General features: G+C 40.6%; 1 protein-coding gene across 2 annotated transcripts in view; it reads left to right on the top strand.

Annotated features, from left to right (window-relative positions):
- DPYSL3 (dihydropyrimidinase like 3) overlaps window positions 1-11,825 on the top strand; it is a 76,101-nt gene extending 64,276 nt beyond the window's left edge. For both annotated transcript variants that reach the window (XM_020806617.3, XM_020806626.3), the window contains exons 8-14: window positions 1,875-1,995; window positions 3,369-3,525; window positions 6,394-6,535; window positions 7,885-8,055; window positions 8,954-9,133; window positions 10,355-10,517; window positions 11,075-11,825. In XM_020806617.3, coding sequence (XP_020662276.1) covers window positions 1,875-1,995; window positions 3,369-3,525; window positions 6,394-6,535; window positions 7,885-8,055; window positions 8,954-9,133; window positions 10,355-10,517; window positions 11,075-11,163 — 1,023 coding nt within the window. In that variant the 3' untranslated portion in view covers window positions 11,164-11,825. The remainder of the gene's footprint in view (window positions 1-1,874; window positions 1,996-3,368; window positions 3,526-6,393; window positions 6,536-7,884; window positions 8,056-8,953; window positions 9,134-10,354; window positions 10,518-11,074) is intronic.
- The last annotated feature ends 9,075 nt before the right edge of the window (window positions 11,826-20,900 follow it).

The following is a 20,900-nucleotide window of genomic DNA, read 5'->3' as shown; positions in this document are numbered from 1 at the left end:
GGAATTGCTTTACCAGATCCCCACTGATTCCATGGTCCTATTCTAGTTGAGACTTTCTACCAGATTTCAACCGATGTAGTATATTACTAGATTTCTAAAAGGCACTTATATTTAGGCTGGGGTGATAACCAAATTTTTTAAAAAATAACCAGAGTAGTCAGTAAACCAAAGGACTGGTTTGAAATACATGTACTGAGTGCTCAGTAAAAACAGATTTGTTAGTCAGAAAATCTTGTGGATCTGCAGCATTTGGTTCTTTGGCATTTTTAATTTATTTCATATTTTGAGATCAGTACTTCAATGTTGAGAGTACTGTGGAACCTCTACTTATGAATGTCCCTGCCTATGAACATTTCAACTTACGAACAGCTCCGTTTGCAAAATTTTGCTTGAACTTGTGAACGGAGCTTCAACGTACGAATGGAAAAAGGCAGGGGAAAAGGGCGGGAGACTTTGGACCAGTAAGGTGCTGCTTTTTCCTTTTAAAAATAGTGTTCTGGATGGGGTTTGGAGGTTAGGCTTGGGCTGGGGGGGGGTTATGTTTCTGTGTTGTTTTTGGTGATTTTTCTTCCAATGTTTATTTTTGGATTTCTTTGTTTTTTGTTTGGTTTTTTTCCAGTCCCAGCGTGGGACTTGCTCTGTTTATTTTCATTTTTTTGGGTATTTTTTTTCTTTGGCCGGAATGGATTAATCGGTTTTCAGTGCATTCCTATGGGAATTTTGCTTCTACTTACGAACATTTCAACTAACGAACATCTTCTGGGATGGATTAAGTTCGGAAGTAGAGGTTCCACTGTACTGGAGAAACCAAGTCTATATATTGTTTCTCTAGATGTCACCCACCCATCCGGATGAGAAATGCTATCAAACAGCTTCTCCTTGATCTGCATATAAAAATGGGAATTGAGGGCTTTTGCTTATTGTAGAGATGCATACCACTGCTGTTAGAACAGCAAAGGTTATGATATATAAAAAGTCAAGGCATGGAAATCTGGAAATTTTTTTCCACTGTAGCTACCTCCGTTCACAGTAATTACCCCAGCCAGAATTCTAGTGTCTGTAGTGAAAAAATCCAAGTCTCAGAGGAGTTTCAACACACACACCTGAAGCCCAGCATGCCCTTCTCTGCAGAGAAACTTCTCTGAAACATGTGTCCTGAAACTCCACTGAGGATTTGGAGTTTTTGGTAATAGGTGTTAGAATTCTGACTGGGGGAATTCTTGGTGAATTGTGATAGTTCAGTTCAAAAAAATCCAAAAATCCCACGCCTAAAAATTGCCATCCTCATTAATTTAGTGAATTCCACTTCTTCAGCTACTTGTCTAATGACCATCTCTAACCTAAGCAGTCTCCCTCTTCATTCGTCACTCTCCTTTTTTACAGCTAAATGTCTGTATAGAACTTGTCCTCTCTGTCTAGCCAAACACTGCTTTAACTCACCAGCTGGCCCTCTAGCACATTAAGAGTGAATGCAGCAGCTTAGTTCAGAAATAATATCTCACGTAACAGGAGGTGTTGGCTTTCACCTTTTAAAGCCCCCAAAGCTCCTGCAGCACATCATATGGACTACCTTTTCTGTTGCAAAATGCATGAATGATGGTGAATGTTGGGCATGCAGGGGTGTATGTATGGATACAGACAGCTGTGGAAGGCAAACTTGTGAAGTATAAAGCTGTGGTTGCGTTAGATAAAATTGGAACATGTTTAGCAGGTGAATATTTTATGTTGTAATGCTTCTGCTATTTACAGGTTTGATTTTCTTTTAATGATTCCACTGTGAAAGGTCACATACCATGATGAAATTAATTATGTCATGTGAGATTACTGATCCTCTCTGATCTTTAGTGAATTCATAGTTCACCTTCTGTTTCCAGTTGGAAGCAGAAGCTGTCTTCCGTGCTATCACCATTGCCGGCCAGACCAACTGCCCCTTGTATGTGACCAAAGTAATGAGCAAGAGTGCAGCTGACCTAATTTCACAAGCCAGGAAAAAAGGTGGGTATCTTTAGATTCCTCCCCACAGGTGTTATCTGGCTCAAAGGGTTTGCTTTGTTCCTGTATCTGCTGCTTGTATCAGTGAATTTTCTTTCAGTGACTTTGCCTTTCCAAATTCATATTTTCCTTTTAAAAATTATACCTCTCCATGTATCCCCACAGCTCGATTGCAGAATGGTTTATTAAAACACCTGGAAGAACAAAGGCCACCAACGTGTGTAAAGCCCAAACAAATATTATTAAAAGTAGCCAAGGTCTGTCTAAACAAAAGTTTCTGTAATTTTCTTGATAACCTCCAAGGCCTAAGTCTTGTGGGAAATGAATTCCACAACAAGGGTGCCACTGTTCAGTAGATCTTGTGTAAGTAATGCTATTAAAGCAGGTTTTGTTTTACAAGATGCTGCTGCCTAAGCAGAAAGGTCCCCCCCCCATCTTGGGGGATATTGCAATTTTTTTATTCAATGCATTTATACATACTCTAGCCTTATTTCACTCAGTTCTCTCTTCACAAGAAGCCCTGTGAGGATAGGTTAATCTGTGACATGGTTATGAAGTTCATTTAGTGACCTTGGGCTAGTTAATGGCAGTTTTAACAGTAGTGATTTGTCCCAGTCCAGCTGCTAGTTACATTGAGAGACATTTTTAAATAGGTAGGCTGTCTTCCAGCTTGCTTAGAGCTTTAGTACTCATCTGATTTTTGCCTAGAAGCAGTCTACAATCCAATTTAATTATTAGGCTTGGGACTTTTGTATTCTTGGAATTCAGCCTCCAGAATTCACCAGGATTTCCCTCAGACAGAATTACTCATAGGTGGGGAATGAAGGCTTCTTCAACCATTATGTCTTCCAGCAGGGGAGACAGAGGAAATGAGTGGGAGTGTCTAAATTGTATGGGAGCTGCAAGGTATTAGTAGACTTGCAGATTTTTTTGGGAGGCACCCTGTGCCCAGCCTAGTTATCAAAGAGACTGCTGGTCCCCTAATCCCTTGTGGCTTCCACAAAATTTAGCTGCTCCCATCCATTTCCTCTGTTTTCTTCAAAGGGATGCAATGGCTGACAGAAACCTCTTTCCCCACCTGTGAATAACTGAAAACTCCTGTGAGGATTTTGATTTCTTGACTAAAGTCCCTGAGGGAGTTCCCGCTGAAGTCCAAGAAATACAAAAGGCCCATGACTTCAGGTGATCTGCATTTTTTTCAGCCAGCTTTAATTAACTATCTACTATATTCAAGGTTAACAGAACTGGACGACATGTTATAAATATGTAGCTGTTCCCACGCAAAGCTACCACATACCAAATTCCTCTTTCAAACTCCTGTTTTCTGTATTATTCTTGACCATAACTTGTATTACGTTTTTCTTCACCGCCACCAGGTAATGTAGTGTTTGGTGAGCCAATTACAGCTAGTCTTGGAACAGATGGAACACACTATTGGAGCAAAAACTGGGCAAAGGCAGCTGCATTTGTGACTTCCCCCCCTCTGAGTCCAGATCCAACAACCCCTGATTACATCAACTCCTTACTGGCCAGGTTGGTAGTTACAGGAAAGGGAAAGCCTGCCATTCAAAACCATTGTTACAGGATTTGATTCATAACGTGTTGCTCTTGAGGTGTGGCATGGGCAGGCCATTTATATGTTTAAGTAACTGATTATTGGCATAATCTCCAAATAATGTCCTTAGACCTAATGAGATTAGGAGCAGATTGGAACAGACCATCATGACATAGTGTAGTCCACATTGGTTTCCTTTGTGTCCAGCTTCCATAATTTCAGCCAGCCCCAGTGGATGCTTCAGGGACGTTTTGTTGTTTGTTTTGTTTTGGTTTTTTGTTCTTTTTTTTTTAACCTATTGTGCCCCCAAAATGGCAGCAGTGTGCATACATGTTGTATGCTCAAAGAGTATTGCCACTTATGGATGCTTGTAAAAGCACAATTTTCCTTTTCAAATGGAAGAACAGACTTGGATTAGGGAGTTTAAGGACGAAGAAATGGGCTTTGGTCTCACATGTGGTCTGTGGATCATATATTTCCCATCTTGCTCTATATACATGACCTTGGTCATTTGGAGGGTGCTGGGCTTTGTTTTTGTGGCATATGGAATTGTAACTTGGTCAGGTTTCAAGGATAATAGCAGTGTTGAAAAAGGAGTAATATTTGCTCAGGAATGGTATACAGTGGTGCCTCACTTAACAACATTAATTCATTCCAGCGAAATCGCTGTAGAACGAAAACATCGTAAAGCGAAAATAAAAAACCCATTTAAACGCATTAAAACCCGGTTAATGCGTTCCAGTGGGCTAAAAACTCACAGTCCAGCGAAGATCCTCCATACGGTGGCCATTTTCGGTGCCTGTATAGCGAGGAATCCATCCCTAAGCACAGCGGGGAGCCATTTTGAGCACCCGGCGGCCATTTTGAAATTTTATTTATTTATTTATTTTATTTTATTTATATCCCGCCTATCTAGTCGCGGAGGACTACTCTAGGCGGCTAAAAAAACCCGACGATCAGCTGTTTTGATTGTCGTAATGCGAAGAATCGGTTCCCAAAACAGGGAACTGATCATCGCGCAGCGAAATTCCCCCATTTAAAACATTGTTTTGCGATTGCAAATGCGATCACAAAAACATCATCATGAAGCTGATTTGTCATAATGCGGGGTAATCATTAAGCGGGGCACGACTGTATAAAGAAAACCATGTAAGTGGAATCAGTTATCTCTGAGGGATATTTAGTTGATTTTCAATCGGATTAGTGGGGCCCTATTAACTAGAAATATAATTCTGTATATAGATAGTGGCTGAATCAGTTCCTTAATCTTAGATGTCTAGTGTGTGTTGACTGGAGACTGGAAGAGAAAATGTGTGTTGGATTGGAACAGACTAGCATGGAGATCTCACAAATAATATAGTTACAGGAATTGAATTTGAAATCTTAGGCCATTGTTATATTTCCCTTGTGGAATATATGAATTCTGTGCTTCCTTACAGCCCCATACTTGGCTTCAAAGAAAAGGAACCACACCTGCTTCTCTTAAGCTCTGTGTACACTTGGGTTCAGTTCTCTGGAGGCTTGCATGATGGCAGTTCCTCCTCCTGACTGCTTGTGTTGATTCTAGTAGAACAAATCTAACTGACACAAATCTCCTTCTGCAGAAAAGCAGACATATGGCTCCAAATTATTAAGAGGAGATAGAGATTATCACTGGATTAGGACTTTGGTTCAGAGGTCCAGACTGAGGCCATGAGTCTCTTTGAATCAGAAAAATCAGATGCAGAGTCCATCTGGAAGCCAACAGATATTTCTAGTTTCCCTTCTTAGTGTTTAGACATGGCTTTAAGGATTTTCCCTTTTCTTGTTCAATTACCATGCATCCTTTCAACTGAGAGTCTCTTGGCAGCTAGCAGAAGCCAGGAAGTAGGAAGTTTCTACTCATGGAACTCTGCATAATCCTTGATATGAGAGATACTGTAGGTCTTTACTGCTGCTTGTTGCTGCCCTCTAGTGTCACAATCGTACAAGTATGACAGGCCAAAGCAGGTGGCTCAATTTCTAGGTATTACACAAACTTTGAAAGAGATTTTAAGTGAAATTGAAATTGAATGAAGTCCAAAATCCACATGTGGGCAATGTCCTTGTATTGCTTTGATCTCATGGACCAGCATGGCTATCTTTGGCTTTATAAATGAAGGAGAATTCTTGCTTAATGTACTGTTTAAAATAATTTTTAGATTATGTAAGTCAAGATAATTGTGATGTTTTTATCATGTCCTTTCTTGTGGCATAGATATGCCAATTAGGAAAAAATGCGATATATTTTGAATTTGTTTACTTTCCCAAACGTGTATCTGGGTTTAGCTAAAGGCAAGAAAAATAAATCATTCTTGCCATTGTGAACGTTTTTCCTTGTCTAGTATGGCCTTCTTCAAGGAAACAAACCACATGTAGTGAAGAGGCTGTTAGAAGCAGCCAGTCAAAACAGGTTGTTTGCCATTGTCTTGTGGCTCTAGTCCCTTAACTTGACATTGCAAGCAAATTTCAGTGATGCATTTTGATTTTAAAAATTCTGTGCATAGGCACTTCTAAGTTATAGCTGTCTTCAGTGAGGCTTTTCATTCTGTCATTCCTATCTTATTATTTACATGAGTAATCCCAGCAACGCAGAGACAGGGAAACAAAGTGATTGTCAGAATTCCCTCTGTTCTCGTTTTGTATCCAGCAGAACAATGTATCTGCTTTTTAAAAACATTTCGCAAGATTTTGTTCTAATTTTAGTTAGGATTATCCTCTATTTCTGCTATTGCTCCTTTTTATCATAGTTTGTATGAATTGATGAAGAACATGGCTGGCTAATATTTTATTTTTTGTTTTGTTTTGTTTCTCCCTGCACCTCCAAGTGGGGACCTGCAAGTCTCAGGAAGTGCACATTGTACATTCAGTACAGCGCAGAAAGCAATTGGGAAAGACAACTTCACTGCCATCCCAGAAGGAACTAATGGGATTGAGGAACGGATGTCAGTTATCTGGGACAAGGCAGTGGTAAGGAAAGAGGATGGGGAGCAGGGTGGGTTGAGGGAATGATGTAGCTGTTCCTGTGATGAGGCTCCTCCTTCTAATGTACTGAGAATATTCAGAATTTGGGAAAGGATGGTTCATTTCTGAATTTACTATGCTATTTACCTGTTGGAAATGAGAATTTAACAAAGCATTGTATTTAAGGCACTGCAAGTCACTATTTGCCTGCATTTTTCATTCCTTCTCTCTTCACTCCCACCTGTAATATTCTGTTCAAGCCTAGTGAATTGAAACATTAGCCTATGCCTTAGGTTTCCCTTGCCTGCAGGTATGAAAAGTGTCTGGCCTGTGGGCTGGAATCAGACCATGACTGCCTCTGCTTGGTCCCCTGTCTTGAAATCAAGTTCAGCCAAAAAAAAAAAAAAAAAAAAAAGCCCATACTTTGGAGAAGTAGGAATGGGGAGAAGGAGAGTTAAATGATTGAATAGGGCTGCATATGTATAGGATGTAATATATAGATGGCTGTGCAAGAGACTTCAGCCATAACACACTGGATAGGTACAATTCAGAGTTCTGGTTTTAATCTATAAAGCCGTAAATGGCTTGGGTCCAAGCTATCTCAAAGACAGCATCTCCATCTGTAAGCCAGTCTGGGAATTAAGATGCTCATGGGAGGCTTTTCTCTTGGTCCCACCATCCTCACAGTGGTGCTTGGTGGGGACATAGAAGCAGGCTTTCTTTGTCTTTGAATGCAGACTGTGGAACTCCCCTCTCATGGGAAGCTGGGCTGGCTCCATATTTGCTCTCTTTCTACAGGCAAGCAAATACCATCCTGTTCATGCAGGCTTTTGCTTAGTGACTAGCGATCTGGGAGGGTTTTTAAAAATGGATTGTTACTCTCTGTTGCTTTTAAATGTGTTTGTAGTATTGATTCCATTTACCATTTTTGATATAATAGTTATTTAATTCTGATTTACTATGTGTATATGTACTGTTTTTAGCTTTTAAATACTATCTCTTAATGATGTAACCCACCCTGTGTCCTTTTAAGGAAAAAGGTGGGGTATAAATATTTGTAATAAAATAAACAATAAATTAGTTTCAGCTTTATTATTGTCTTGGAAATAGGTGATTGTCAGGTGTCTAATTGGCAACGAATACTATCCATACAGAATTGAAAGGGGCCTAGCCTTTTTCATGTTTCAACATAATTGGCTATATATTATTTGCCTACATTTTTAGAGTGAAAAGAAGATATTTTGCCCAGGACCAGAAGAGAATGTTGAAGAGAGTTGCTTGAAATGTTGGTGTGTGTCGCAGTATGGTTTAGGTGCCATTCCCTTACCTTCCTGTGCATGGTTTATACTTAACAGGCTACAGGCAAAATGGATGAAAACCAGTTTGTAGCTGTAAGTAGCACCAACGCTGCCAAGATCTTCAACATGTACCCGAGGAAGGGGAGAATTGCTGTGGGGTCAGACAGTGACCTGGTCATATGGGATCCTGATGCAGTGAAAATTGTCTCTGCTAAAAGCCACCAGTCAGTAAGTCTTTTTCTGGGCAAGGAGAAATGAGATAATGGTTTCAAACATTGAAGATAGCTGCTTAATGGGCTACAGATAGTGAACTGACCTCTGCCAATGTGAACTTGAGGTCAGTCAAATACTACAGTTTTTTAAATTTGTATTTCTACAGTGTTTGTATTTGTTCATATTTGCTTAGACTGTGGAATCAAAGCAGTCATTGCTTGTTGGCAAAAAGACCTGAAACTGTGTTTTCAGTCCTTTAATTCAAAGTGCCTCTCTGTACATGTTTTTTCAAAAGTCTGGACTTTCATATTATTTAAAAGCCATGCAGTTTCCTGATGCTGACAGCAAAGTTCATACCTCATGCCTTGTCACACCACTTAAACCTATTTAAATATGTTTTCAGCATTTGTATCTGAAGACTGGGTACTTCATTAGTGTTGAGAATTTGGTTTAATATGTGTTCTCAGGATATAAGCAGAGTTAGGAGATATCAGGTTGCAAAGACACTATAATTGAGAGAGTAAAATTCAACTTAGTCTATTTACATATATGCAGAGCATAGACATTCATTCATCTGGCAGGATGAGATGACATGACATAACACATAGCATAGAAATAAGTGATCTGACTTACAGCAGATAAAATGTCCCATTTACACATGACTTAGGTACAGTTGTGGGACCAATCAGAAAATACATTACTTCATTTTCTACTTACATAAGATTGCATCATGTACAGCAGCTGTACAACATCAAGTCTTAAACCTTGGTACCCACACCTGAATACATGACTCAGGTAAAATCAGCCATTTTACTTTCACTATACAACATTTATATTTAATACATTTTGAGATCAAAATCTCAACAATTAGATGGATAAGTGCTTGATTCATGTTGTTTCCTGTGTTTTGTAGGCTGCTGAATACAACATATTTGAAGGAATGGAGCTACGTGGAGCCCCACTGGTTGTCATTTGCCAGGGGAAGATCATGCTGGAAGATGGCAACCTTCATGTCACACAAGGAACTGGACGTTTCATTCCTGGCACCCCTTTCTCAGACTATGTCTACAAGCGCATCAAAGCAAGGAGGAAGGTAAAATAGAGAAGCCTGGATTGGAGGAGGCAGTCTTCGAAGGAGAGGGTTTTTAAGAGGGGATAACCTTTCTTTCAGCATCAGCTCATATTGCCTTCTCCTGCAGCTTGCCCAAAGCAGTATAGGTTGGCTTTATTCACAGGAGGCACTGTGGGGAGTTGAACCCCCAACCTCTGGGTCTGAAGCCACGTACCTAAACCCAGCCAGCTATGTTTGAAGCATTGTGTCATATGGGAGTAGCCACTGATGCCCCATCTTCTGGAAGGAGAATGTTGGTAGAAGTACACCAACATAACCTTTTGCCACATAACTTTCTATCTCAGACATTGCCTGCAAAAGATACAAATGTACTCAATATTATTGTGCTTTCTACACATAGAGAAGGGCATGCTTATGTATATGTATCACTGACCAGACATGCACAGCTGATTTTGTTTCTTTTCTTCAAACAGTCTTTCCATATTTAGTTCTTTACATTGTCTTATTGGGTAGCAGGTTTCTACCATAGTAGGTGACTGATGTCTATATAATGCCTTCTTTTTTGTTACACCTGCTGATGTATCTTTCAGCAGTGAATTGCTACAAGCTAAGGAGGTGGTGTAGGCATTCTTAACACACACCAATCATGACTCCGAGTGCAATAGGAAAAGCCTGCTCTGATTTCTTAACTTGCAGCAATTTGCCGCTGAAGGTTATGCTATTGGTGCTAGTAAGGTAAAGGTTCCCCTTGACAATTTTTTGTCCAGTCATGTCCGACTCTAGGGGGCGGCGCTCATCCCACTCTTCAAGCCATAGAGCCAGCGTTTGTCCGAAGACAATCTTTCCGTGGTCACATGGCCAGTGTGATTTATCCGGGCAGAAATCTGTAGTAGGTTTCTAACCTATGAAAGTGAAGAAGTTGCTGCTACTTGTAACGGAAGCCAATGTATTACTGCTATTAAAGAGCCTCGTGGCGCAGTGGTTAAAACGCTGTACTGCAGCTAAAACTGTGCTCACGACCTGGGGTTCAAATCCCAGGTAGCCGGCTCAAGGTTGACTCAGCCTTCCATCCTTCCGAGGTCAGTAAAATGAGTACCCAGCTTGCTGGGGGGGCAATGTGTAGCCTGTATAATTAAAAAATTGTAAACCACCCGGAGAGTGCTTGTAGCACTATGGGGCGGTATATAAGTCCAATAAATAAATAAATAAATTAAGGCTGCTTTCCTCTCTTGCTTCTGACAGATGGCTGAAATGCATGCCGTGCCAAGGGGCATGTATGATGGGCCTGTGTTTGACTTGACAACAACACCTAAAGGGGGCACACCTGCAGGCTCTACTCGAGGATCACCTACTAGGCAGACACCTCCAGTAAGGAATCTTCACCAGTCTGGATTTAGCTTATCAGGTGAGTGCTAGAAGAGAGTGTACTGAGGGCAGCAATGCAGAAAGGCCACTGGTGTTCAGTAAAAGTTCCCAGAGTACCACAAAATCACTGGCACTGCACCTGACTGCCTGGGACCTGTGCTGTTCTATGTGAGGAGAGTGGAACATACATCCTGTGTTCCAATGTTTTCATAGGAGGGCACTGGAAGGTTACATTCCTTAAGTATTTGTTTCCATTTGTTTGGTCAGTCAGTGACACTAAATAGCAGAAGAGACAAGCCACACAGATGCAGCTGACAGAATTACTGCAGAACGGGTTTGTTTGTTCTGTGATATATTGTTGGTTTTCCTTGTGTAGTGAGAATCCGAGTTAGCCAGCAGTATCTCTGCCTAAACAAACCTGTGTTCTGCCTTCAGTTGTGAATAGCCTATCCTGGATGGGAGGGAGAAGGAGCCCTGTGTCTTCAGAGGAATTTAAGTAAATTTTGAATAGTCATGACTTCATAACCCTGTGCAAAAAAAAAATCTGGCTTCCTTGTACCACTTTTTGTTATCTTTTATCTTCCGCATCCCTTGCAGGTACTCAGATCGATGAAGGCATCCGCTCAGCAAGCAAGCGCATAGTAGCGCCCCCAGGAGGTCGTTCCAATATAACATCTCTGAGTTAAGCATCCAGTAATCAGGGAGGGAAAGGGGAAACCATTATTTGAGAAAACTAAGCAATGGTACCTTGATATTTAAAAATGAAAGAGCAGTGGAGAAGGTTTAGATTTTAAAGAATCAATAAGCCTCAAGCCTTATGTTTCATAAATGCTACTTGCTACCTAGCTTTAAAAAATATTGCGGGTTTTCTTTTTTGTTTATTCATAGCCTTAATATTCCCCCCCCCCATTTTTTTAACATGCATGCAAATCTGACAGGTGACTAAGTTAAGAGTATGTAACTGTACATTGGTGGGTGCTTGTGTGATGACACATTGTAAGAAGGGGACTTGACGAAGGCAGGAAACTAAGGACATGAACAAGCTATTTAGTCAGGTTACTTGAGGAGAATCAACAAAAGCGTTAGTATTGGGGCAGGGTGGGTACAGAAGGTGGTGGGGCAGGGTAGTGGGAGGTGGATATGGGGGAACCAAGTAGATCTGTGTTTTGTGTCCATGTTCTGTTTCCACTCAACAATGACAAGGCAGTTGCTTTGAAGCTCATAAGGCCATTGGAAAGCTCAGCCATCTTTGTAATGACTCTGTTGTATCACCTCTTCCTGTTAGAGAATTTATTACTTCGTACATTTTATTGAATAAAAACTTGAAAGGCATGTTCTTTCTAACCGACTTTCTGAGATGTGAGGATATTTATTTTCCACCTCTATAAATCAGTTCCTCTGTTGATTTCTGCTGTTTCAGGGGAGAATGGGTGGGAAAAATTCCATGTTGGGTATGAAGAAACTGATACACTGAGGTAGGCTAGGACTGATCCTCTGTCTGGTTTAATAATAGTTACCGCTGCTTATGTTCTCATCATCTAAATTGATAAGGGATATAGACCCAAGGATGGGGCAGCATCACTTTCTCTCATGAGCATTTCTTTTAGCAGGTTTTGGAGGGGATATTAAGGATGTCCTTTCTGCTCAGATCTGTGGATGAAGGAGGCAGAAATCTCCCTCTGAAGACATTTTCAGTCTGTGGTACAGATTGTATGTTAGCATTGAAAGTAGGTCAAGATCCATGGAGTTTTCTGCAATCCTCGGACTGCTGGTCTACTTGCCTTTCAGCAACATTGATTGGCAACTGTGGCATCTGCATGGGCTGCACATTCTGCACGTTAGCAGTTATACTTTTCAGCCCATAGAAAATGCATTTAATTTCCTTAAGGATCTGCTTTCGGATCAGTTCATATGCGTCGGAATGATGATAGGATCTGTAGAGCAAATTTGCTGTCTGCCAGTGTTGTATTTTTAAAATTTAAAATGGCTTGTCAAATGAAAGACAGCTATCCCATGGATTTTCTATCAAATAAATGTCTGTAAGTTACAAATGGAGACCTAACCAGTCACAAATATGAACTTGTGTTAGATCAAGCTGACTGATCCATATTCTCACAATGCCTTTTATTTCTTCACAAATTAATAGAAGATACTTAAGAATTGACGATACAAGAAGCAGCAGCTATGAACTCTTCCTTTTCATAGCTGAATCCACATGTTTGTTTTGTTTTTTTTAGTTTTTGGAATGGAATCTCAGTTCGTATCTGACATGTGCAGTGGAGTTGTGCCATGTTCAAGCAGGTAACTACATCTGGTTAGCTGGCAACGTGACTGTGCAGATGTCTGACTAAATTTAGGACTCCATCCGTGATTGAAACAAAAACTTACATTAGGTGTATATTTCCCATTTTTGAGATTTTACATTTCTTGAGTGTAGTTGTAATCATGTAGGGGGAGGTATCTCATTCCAGGTCAGTAACTCTGCCACTTCAGATATATTTAGTTTTTCAGTAGGCAGCCAGGCTTACTGGGAAGGGAGGGACAGGTTGAGTTGTAAGGTGCCTGAGGCAAACCAGGGTTCTACATAGTACAGCTGAACTTGTCTGCAAGTTTTTTCTAGCACACCTCCTTCTGCCAGACTGCTGAGAACATGTGAATGTTTTACTGTATAAGGGAGGATCTATGGCTAGTCTCTTGAAGGACTTACAAATACCTGGGTTTAATATCATTTGGATATTTCAACAAAATTGGAAATATAATAAAATCCATAGGTAATAAATATAAAAGGAAAAGGTTGAATGTTGTGGCTTGTGTTAATTAGGAAAGTGCAAATAATGTACTTGAATTGCTTTTTGTTGAGGTGGGGCAGTGGAGGCCTTTGGGAACCTAAGGCTGGCGTAAACACGTACAGCAGTTGTGGTAGAATGGCTTCTAGAGTGTACAGGCTCAAACTGCAAGCAGATGATAACAAAACAGAATGAATATCCAGTTGCATATATTTTAGGTGATCTGTTTAATTACTAGGTTAATACAAGGTAGGAGTGAAGGCCTAAACAAGGTCGGAAAATCAATTGGTAGTAATTAGTAATGTAAACTTTGTGTTACATAGGAAAGACTTTTAATTTCTTTGAACATTAATATTCTAAGAGACTGAAATGTAAATTTTCCCATTCACATATTCTAAGCTGTACCACATTTATATATTTTCCATTACATTTTTATCTCATCATACCTTTAATCAGCTGGAGTAGCTTTTCCTCATTTGCATCTGAGCTGCTTAATACAATGCAGGCACCAAAGTATCGGAGAAGAATGATGATATTCCCCATTTCTCCCTACCTGGCTCTTGCTAACTTAATTCTCAGCAAGTTGCTTTCACATGTGTTGCATCTGCTTATATCCACTAGGTAGCACTATTAATTTAGCTTCTCCTAGTGGGTGGAGTAAATTTAAATCCCAGTTCTCTGGTGGAGACTTGGCGCTTTTCTGTGTTACCTTTTCCCTGGCCAAATAAGAACCTTGAGTTTCCAAAGAAGGCAGTAGTGGTGGGAGGATAATGCAAATTATTTGGCAGTTTGTTATTGAATGGGAAATCCAGCCAACTGCTACCTGGAGTGGAATTTGAACCTACACGGCTAATAGTGTTTATAGCTTGCATTTGAATTCACATTAAGCAGACACAGGCACAATTATCTGCCATAAATTTTGGGGACTATTTTTTCTTCTTTTTCCTGCATTATCTACAACGTCTTGGTGCATAGTTTGAGGAAGACAGATTAACATTGAAAAGTAGCTGTTCCTTCATTTTTTAGTGGTTTAATAAAGGTATCAACTGGTCTTGCATTTCAGAACAAGTGAACCACATTCTTCTCTATATTATGGATGTTACTTGTGTGGTGGCTCAAGATTCAGATTAATTTTGTGAGTTCTGTAAGGAATAAGAAGACTGGAGAAGTTTCCCCTATCTATCACAGTAACCCTACTGAGGGGAAAACAAAGAAATATCAGTTAGTTTTCCAAAGTGCAGAGCCATAACATAGAGTTGATGCAAGGAGTTCAATACTTATTTTACCACAGAAAAAAATTCCCTCCCCTTTGGGGCACAATCAATGTGAATTTTCAGGTTCCAAATTCAGTCTTCTCTGCTTTTGTGTCCTAAGTGGTATTTTATTTTGAAGATACTGATTTCTCCTCTTCTAGAACAGCGCCTTTTTTACCATGATTATATTTTATTCGTGCACCACCTGCCACATGGTGGTGCCAGTGAACAAAAGATAGCATACTCGGGGAGAAAGAAAGGAATGCGGGAAGAGTACTGGAAACAAAGATAGACATTTGTCTGTGTGTTTCTGGAAGTCAGAATCAACAAAATACTTTCTATCTGCTCACATTTTCTCTACAGTCTGCTGTTCAGGTTCCTTGTCTTGAATGTGCTACTAGACACTCTAAAGATATAATGGCATCTCTCTCACACTCAAACACAATATAATTTCACTATATCCAAGCATCCTCTTCTATAAATGGCAAACTAAGTTCCACTAGATGAAGCGAAAGGAAGCTAAAAATGTACACTTCCATAGATTGAAGGAAGATTGCTTGTTTTGTGTTATCAAGTGGCATTCAACACAGCAACTGTAAAAAGATTTTCAAGACAAATGAGGTTTTTTTAAGCACTGATTTTACCAGTGACACAAACACACACACACCCAGCGATTTTCTGTGATTGAGCAGGGATTTGAGCCCAGGTCTCCCGAGTCCTAGTCTGTTGCTCCTTCTGCTACACATACGGTTTTTTTAGTGGGTTAATGTGATTAACAGCAGAAAGACGCGCAAGACGTGTGAAATGATTCGGACAAGATAGTATGCATATTACTATCCTGAAGGGACTCTTCCCTGTCCTTTCAGTTAGCATTTATTTTATAGAGACAGGGTTGTTTATACCTGGAGGAGTATTCGGAACTGTGATTACTCAGTTCTACCACCTTATTTTGTTGCACAGGAAAACCTAACCTTAGAGGAAGTGGATCAATAGAACTGGCTTTTTAAAATTAATACTTGCAGTTATATGAGAATACCAACCGAGTGTCCTGATTCTCCAAAAACTGACAGTGGATCATATTGATTGGTGTCTTTACATACTCCAAAAGTAATTCTGTTCCTACATGAAAAATCCCTATGTTTTAGCTGTCCTATTTGGTAGATTGCTACCTTCTGTACCAATACCCTTTGGTAGACAACCATTTCCTGCCAACTTGTGGTGGATTGTCATATCCGTACTATGCCAGAGTCCTCAGATGCATTTGTCCAAGAGACACAAGACTGTAGAAGATTAAGGATTGGGATGGCTAAAGCAAAGTGCCTGTTTTGATTTCAGTAAGTGCAAAGATGCCACAGAATAGTAAACATGTTTGATGATAGATTTCCTGTGTTTGCAATTTCAGTTGAAGCCAGAAGGATGTAAAGAGACCAAGTATTTATAAACAAGACAGCTTCAGGTAACAGATTGCTTTCTATCTAAGCAAGGCTAGGGAAACTTCTTAGCCCTGGGCATTAGTGTTCAGTGCATCTCTGAGGCTGGAGCTAGATGTTAGTGCCAAGGCTTGTCCGCTGCCAAGATCTGCAGTCCTGCTATTTTCGCTCTACTCTGGTAACAAGTAGTAAAGCAAAATACGTTACATATACTGTAGTCTCCAACCACCAACACTAGTCGTTCGAATGGAGAACTTCATCATGCGGTGATGCTGTGTCATGTTCTGTATTAATACAGGGAAGCAGTCAGTTATGGACAGGATTTTCTGAACTACAAATATCATACTTCTCCATTCTATGAGTTGCATTTACCTTACAGGCACCTTGCAAATGCCTGAACATGATGCACCTGGGAGAACGGCCCGAATTAGAAGGCTTTGCGGCATAGCTAGGTCAAACTCTGCTCAAGTGTCCTGCTGAGAAAGAAAGTTCTCCAGCTAGCATTTGGTCAGGAACGGACTGGGCACAAAATGGAACCACAAAGCAAAAGCCAAACTCCATGAATCGGGCCATTTTAGGGTTTGTCCTTCAGAACAGCGTGCTTCAGAACAAAACAAAACACCGAACTATTATCAGCATCGGTAAGCTGTATGCTTCATTTTTGGGTGCATTCTCCCTGGCACCACTCAGCCAATTCCCTAGGCAACACTGGGGTGGACCTAGAGAAAACTTTAGGATCGATGGTCAGGTCAGGCAGCCAACCATAGAGTTCCAAGTCCCCTCTCTGGGGAGTAGCTAGTTACTGGAGCCACACTGGGCAACTCAGATGGTGGTTTCATTTTTGCAGCAGTCAGCATGAGAAGAGGATGCTTACCTATCTAGTCCATTCATCCTTCCCCTTTTCTGTTCCCTTTTCAGTCTTCCTTATAATGAGCAACATTGTCTCACATTCCCTCACATGAACCATTCTTTTAATTTTGCCCAATCTGTCAATCAGGGGAACAGAAAGAAACAAATAAGGACAGAGGTTGAATATGGACCCCAGTGCAGGTATATTTTAGCTATATTACAGGGATGTTACAGTTATCCTAAAATGAGCTCATTAATTAAATAGAATTAAAGGTACTAATTTTCTTCATACGTTGATGTACATATACTGGGAATTACAGAGCAATTTTTGCATAAAATATAAATTGGAGACAGCAAACAACCATAGTTTTTTTCCATATACAGTAGCTTCGGGAACTAGCACAGATTATAATCAAAAACAGTTGTTGCGATTTCCCCCTCTTAGATGCCCAATATGGTGAGTGGGTTTTAGCATACAAGGGGGGAGCTGAGAATAATACACTGTGTCAGTAAAGGCAGAATGGTCAAAGCCGAGACACCTACTTGCCTGCGATGTATCAATCATCTTCAAGAATAAAGAGTAGAAGAGAATTGGTAATGGAGCTGAAAAAATCTTGAAGGGAAGCTACTGGGGAGCAGCAGTAGTAAAAAGTGACACTGGTGAAAAATATTTCATACACTTTGGCAATGGCTCAAGCTAACTCTTGTTAATATTATGCAAGAAAGAAAACAGTGCTTTACAGCAAAGCCTTTGACTTTCTTGATCATGGAAAGCTAGTTTTTTAATTCTGAAAAAAATGGATTAGGGTAAAATATGGAGAACCAGAAAAGTTTCCAATCGTCAAAGGTGTCTACAAAGCTATCTTTTACCTCCCTGTCTGTCAGTCTGAATGCAGAACATATACAGATAGCTCAATTAGATTAATAGAAAAACAAACAGAAAAATGAAAGAGATGTCAATTAGATAACCTTGGTTCAGAGGTTCATGCCAGGTGTCACATTTTCCCTGCCCCACCTCCTTGGCTGATCACCCAACCCACTCAGACAAGGAGGCAGGACAGACAGACCTGTGCTCCTGCCAGGGACTGGTCGAACAGCCAAAGAGGCGAGTGGGTAATTTGCTGGGAAAAGAGGGGAAGGGAACACAAGGTACTTGTGGTGCTGTGCATACAAACCAGCAAATTACCAGAACCAAGTTTCATGCCTATTTCTGATGTCAATAGTTTAAGATATGAAGATGGCACCGTATTACTGGCAAAACCCCCTCAAACAATGACTTGAAGAAGCTACTGAAGAAGTTTAAAGGTGAATGTACATGAAGGATGAAACTTGCAAAGGTTGTTATGAAATAATTAGAAGAGATGCTTAAGTGTAAGGATGTGCTACTGAAACTCAAGGTCAAGATCATCCGTACTATAGCCATTCTGAATATAATGTGTGAAATGGAAATCTGGACAAGGAAGAAAACTGACAGAAAAAATTATATTATTTGAAGATGGAGGAGAGCAGTATGGCTAGACCACCACTAAATGAGTACGTGAGGTCTAGATTTAATTAAGGTTGAACTTTTTACCAGAAGCTAAAATGACTAGGTTGATCCTGTCATACTTTGGACATATCACAAGAAGATAGGACTCATTGGAAAATACCATAATGATAAGAAAAGTAGAAGACAGTAGGGAAAGAGTAAGAGGGAACATGTCATGGATTGACTTAATACAGCAAGGCATAGGTTTGAACTGAGCAAAGGCTGTTAATGGTAGGAGCTTTTGAAGGTCACTAATTCATGGGGCCATCATAGTATATTCTGAACGTTCAATGACTGGAACATGCTGTTATGAACTGCACATATACAACTGTTTCTGAAATTGCATCTGTGAATGAACCCACATAATCTCAGGGGTTGGCAAAAAGCAAAATCTAATCCATAGAACCATCGAATTCTAGCAGGGACCTCAGTGGTCATTGAGCCCAGCTCCCTGCAGAAGAAAAGCCACCACTAGGGCAACCCTGATAGGTGGCTATCCAACCTCCACTTAAAAACCTCAAATGAAGAAGAATCCACCACCTCCCAAGGCAGCCTGTTCCACTGTTGAAAAGCTGTTGCTGTCAGAAGCTTCTTCCTGTTGTTTAGTTGATATTGCCTCTCTTACTGTTGCTCTCTGGAGCTGGAGAAAAAAAGCTTGTTCCATCTTCCACCTAATAACCCTTCAAATATTTGAATATGGTTATTATGTCATCCCTCAGTCTTCTTTCCTCTAAACCAGTGGTCCCCAACCTTGGACCTCCAGATGTTCTTGAACTACAACTCCCAGAAGCCTTCACCACCACCTCTGCTGGCCAGAATTTCTGGGAGTTGAAGTTCAGAAACATCTGGAGGCCCAGAGTTTGGGGACCATTGCTCTAAACTAAACATCCCCAGTTCTTTCAACCGTTCTTCATAGGGCTCGGTTTTCAGACCTTTTATCATGTTGGTTGCCTTCCAGCTTCTCAGTATCATTTTTAAACTGTAGCGCCCAGGACTGGACACAACATTCCAGATAAGGTTTGAAGAAAGCAGAGTGGTACTATTACTTCCCATGGTCTGGTCGCTATACCGCTCTTGATACACTAGCTAACACCCCCCCCCCGCTACCTCACACTATTGGGTTTAGCTTGCTGTCAGACATCCAGATCATATTAATAAGATCTGAACTTCAATTGTTACCTATTGTTTTCTTTACTTGGCTCCGATGCTGACAACTTTAGAAATTGGCTCAGACATGCACTGATTTGACATAATTTCTGTGTCATCAGGAATAAAAAGTGATGCCATGAGGCTTCAGCCACACACAAAACAATTCTTATTTGAACCTCATCTCAGTTCTTGCTAACAGTGCAATTAGTCAAAATTGTGGTATTGTATTAAAGTACTTGGAAATGGCTTCTGTAAGGGTAAGTCTTGCCTCACAAACCTTTTAGAATTCTTTGAAAAGGTCAACAGGCATGTGGATCCAGGTCAACCAGTGGACGTCGTCTATCTGGATTTTCAGAAGGTGTTTGACATGGTCCCTCACTGAAGGTTGCTGAAAACTCCACAGTCGGGATAAGAGGGCTGGTTCTCTTATGGATTTGAGAATTGGTTGAGAACCAAGAAACAGAGAGTGGGTGTCAATAGCAATTTTCACAATGGAGAGAGGTGAAAAGCGGCCAGGGATCTGTCGGGACCAGTGCTTTTCAACCTGTTCATCAATGACCTGGAGTCAGGGATAAGCAGCGAAGTGGCCAAGTTTGCAGATGACACAAAACCTTTTTGGGTGGTGAAGACCAGAAGGGATTGTGAAGAGCTCCAGAAGTCTCTCTCCAAACTGGGAGAATGGCAAAATGGCAAATACATTTCAATAGAGTGGTGCCCCGCTTGACAATGAAATCGATCGCAAAACGATGGTTCCTATTGTGTTTTTTTTGCTTTATGTCGATTAGGTGCCTGATTCGCGAACCGTTTGTTCGCAAAACAATGTTTTTTCCGGCTCCGCAAAATGGCTTCCCTTCACAAAATGGCTGTTTTCTGGACAGAAGCTTCGGAAGACAGTGATTTTAAACAGCTGATCGGCAGTTCTCTATGGGCAATCTTCGCTGGACAATGAGGTATTTCCCCATTGGAACGCATTAACCGGTTTTCAATGCATTCCAATGGGAATGTCCCCAGAACCAGGGGACATCTGCATTCCAATGGTTTTTCCCCCTGATTGACGACTATTTTGCTTAACAGCGATTTTCCTGGAATGGATTATCGTCGTCAAGTGGGGCACCATTGTATAAGAAAATGTAAAGTAATACCCTTTAGGGCAAAAAAAAAAATCAAAACTTTAGTTATCAACTAATGGGTTCTAAGCTGTCCATGATATATCAGGAAAGAGAACTTGGTGTGCTGGTGGACAGCTCGATGAAAGTGTCAACCCAGTGTGCGGTGGCAGTGAAGAAGGGCAATTCCATGCTAGGTATCATTGAAAAGGGGACTGAAAACAAAACAGCCAACATTATAATGCCATTGTACAAAATGCTGGTAAGGCCGCACCTAACATACTGCATACATTTCTGGTCACCTCACCTCAAAAAAGACATA

The sequence above is a fragment of the Pogona vitticeps genome, chromosome 2, assembly GCF_051106095.1.
Source record: "Pogona vitticeps strain Pit_001003342236 chromosome 2, PviZW2.1, whole genome shotgun sequence".
Classification (NCBI taxonomy): Eukaryota; Metazoa; Chordata; class Lepidosauria; order Squamata; family Agamidae; genus Pogona; species Pogona vitticeps.
Note: the sequence above shows the minus strand (reverse complement) of the source record. Positions and strands in the feature narration are given on the sequence as shown.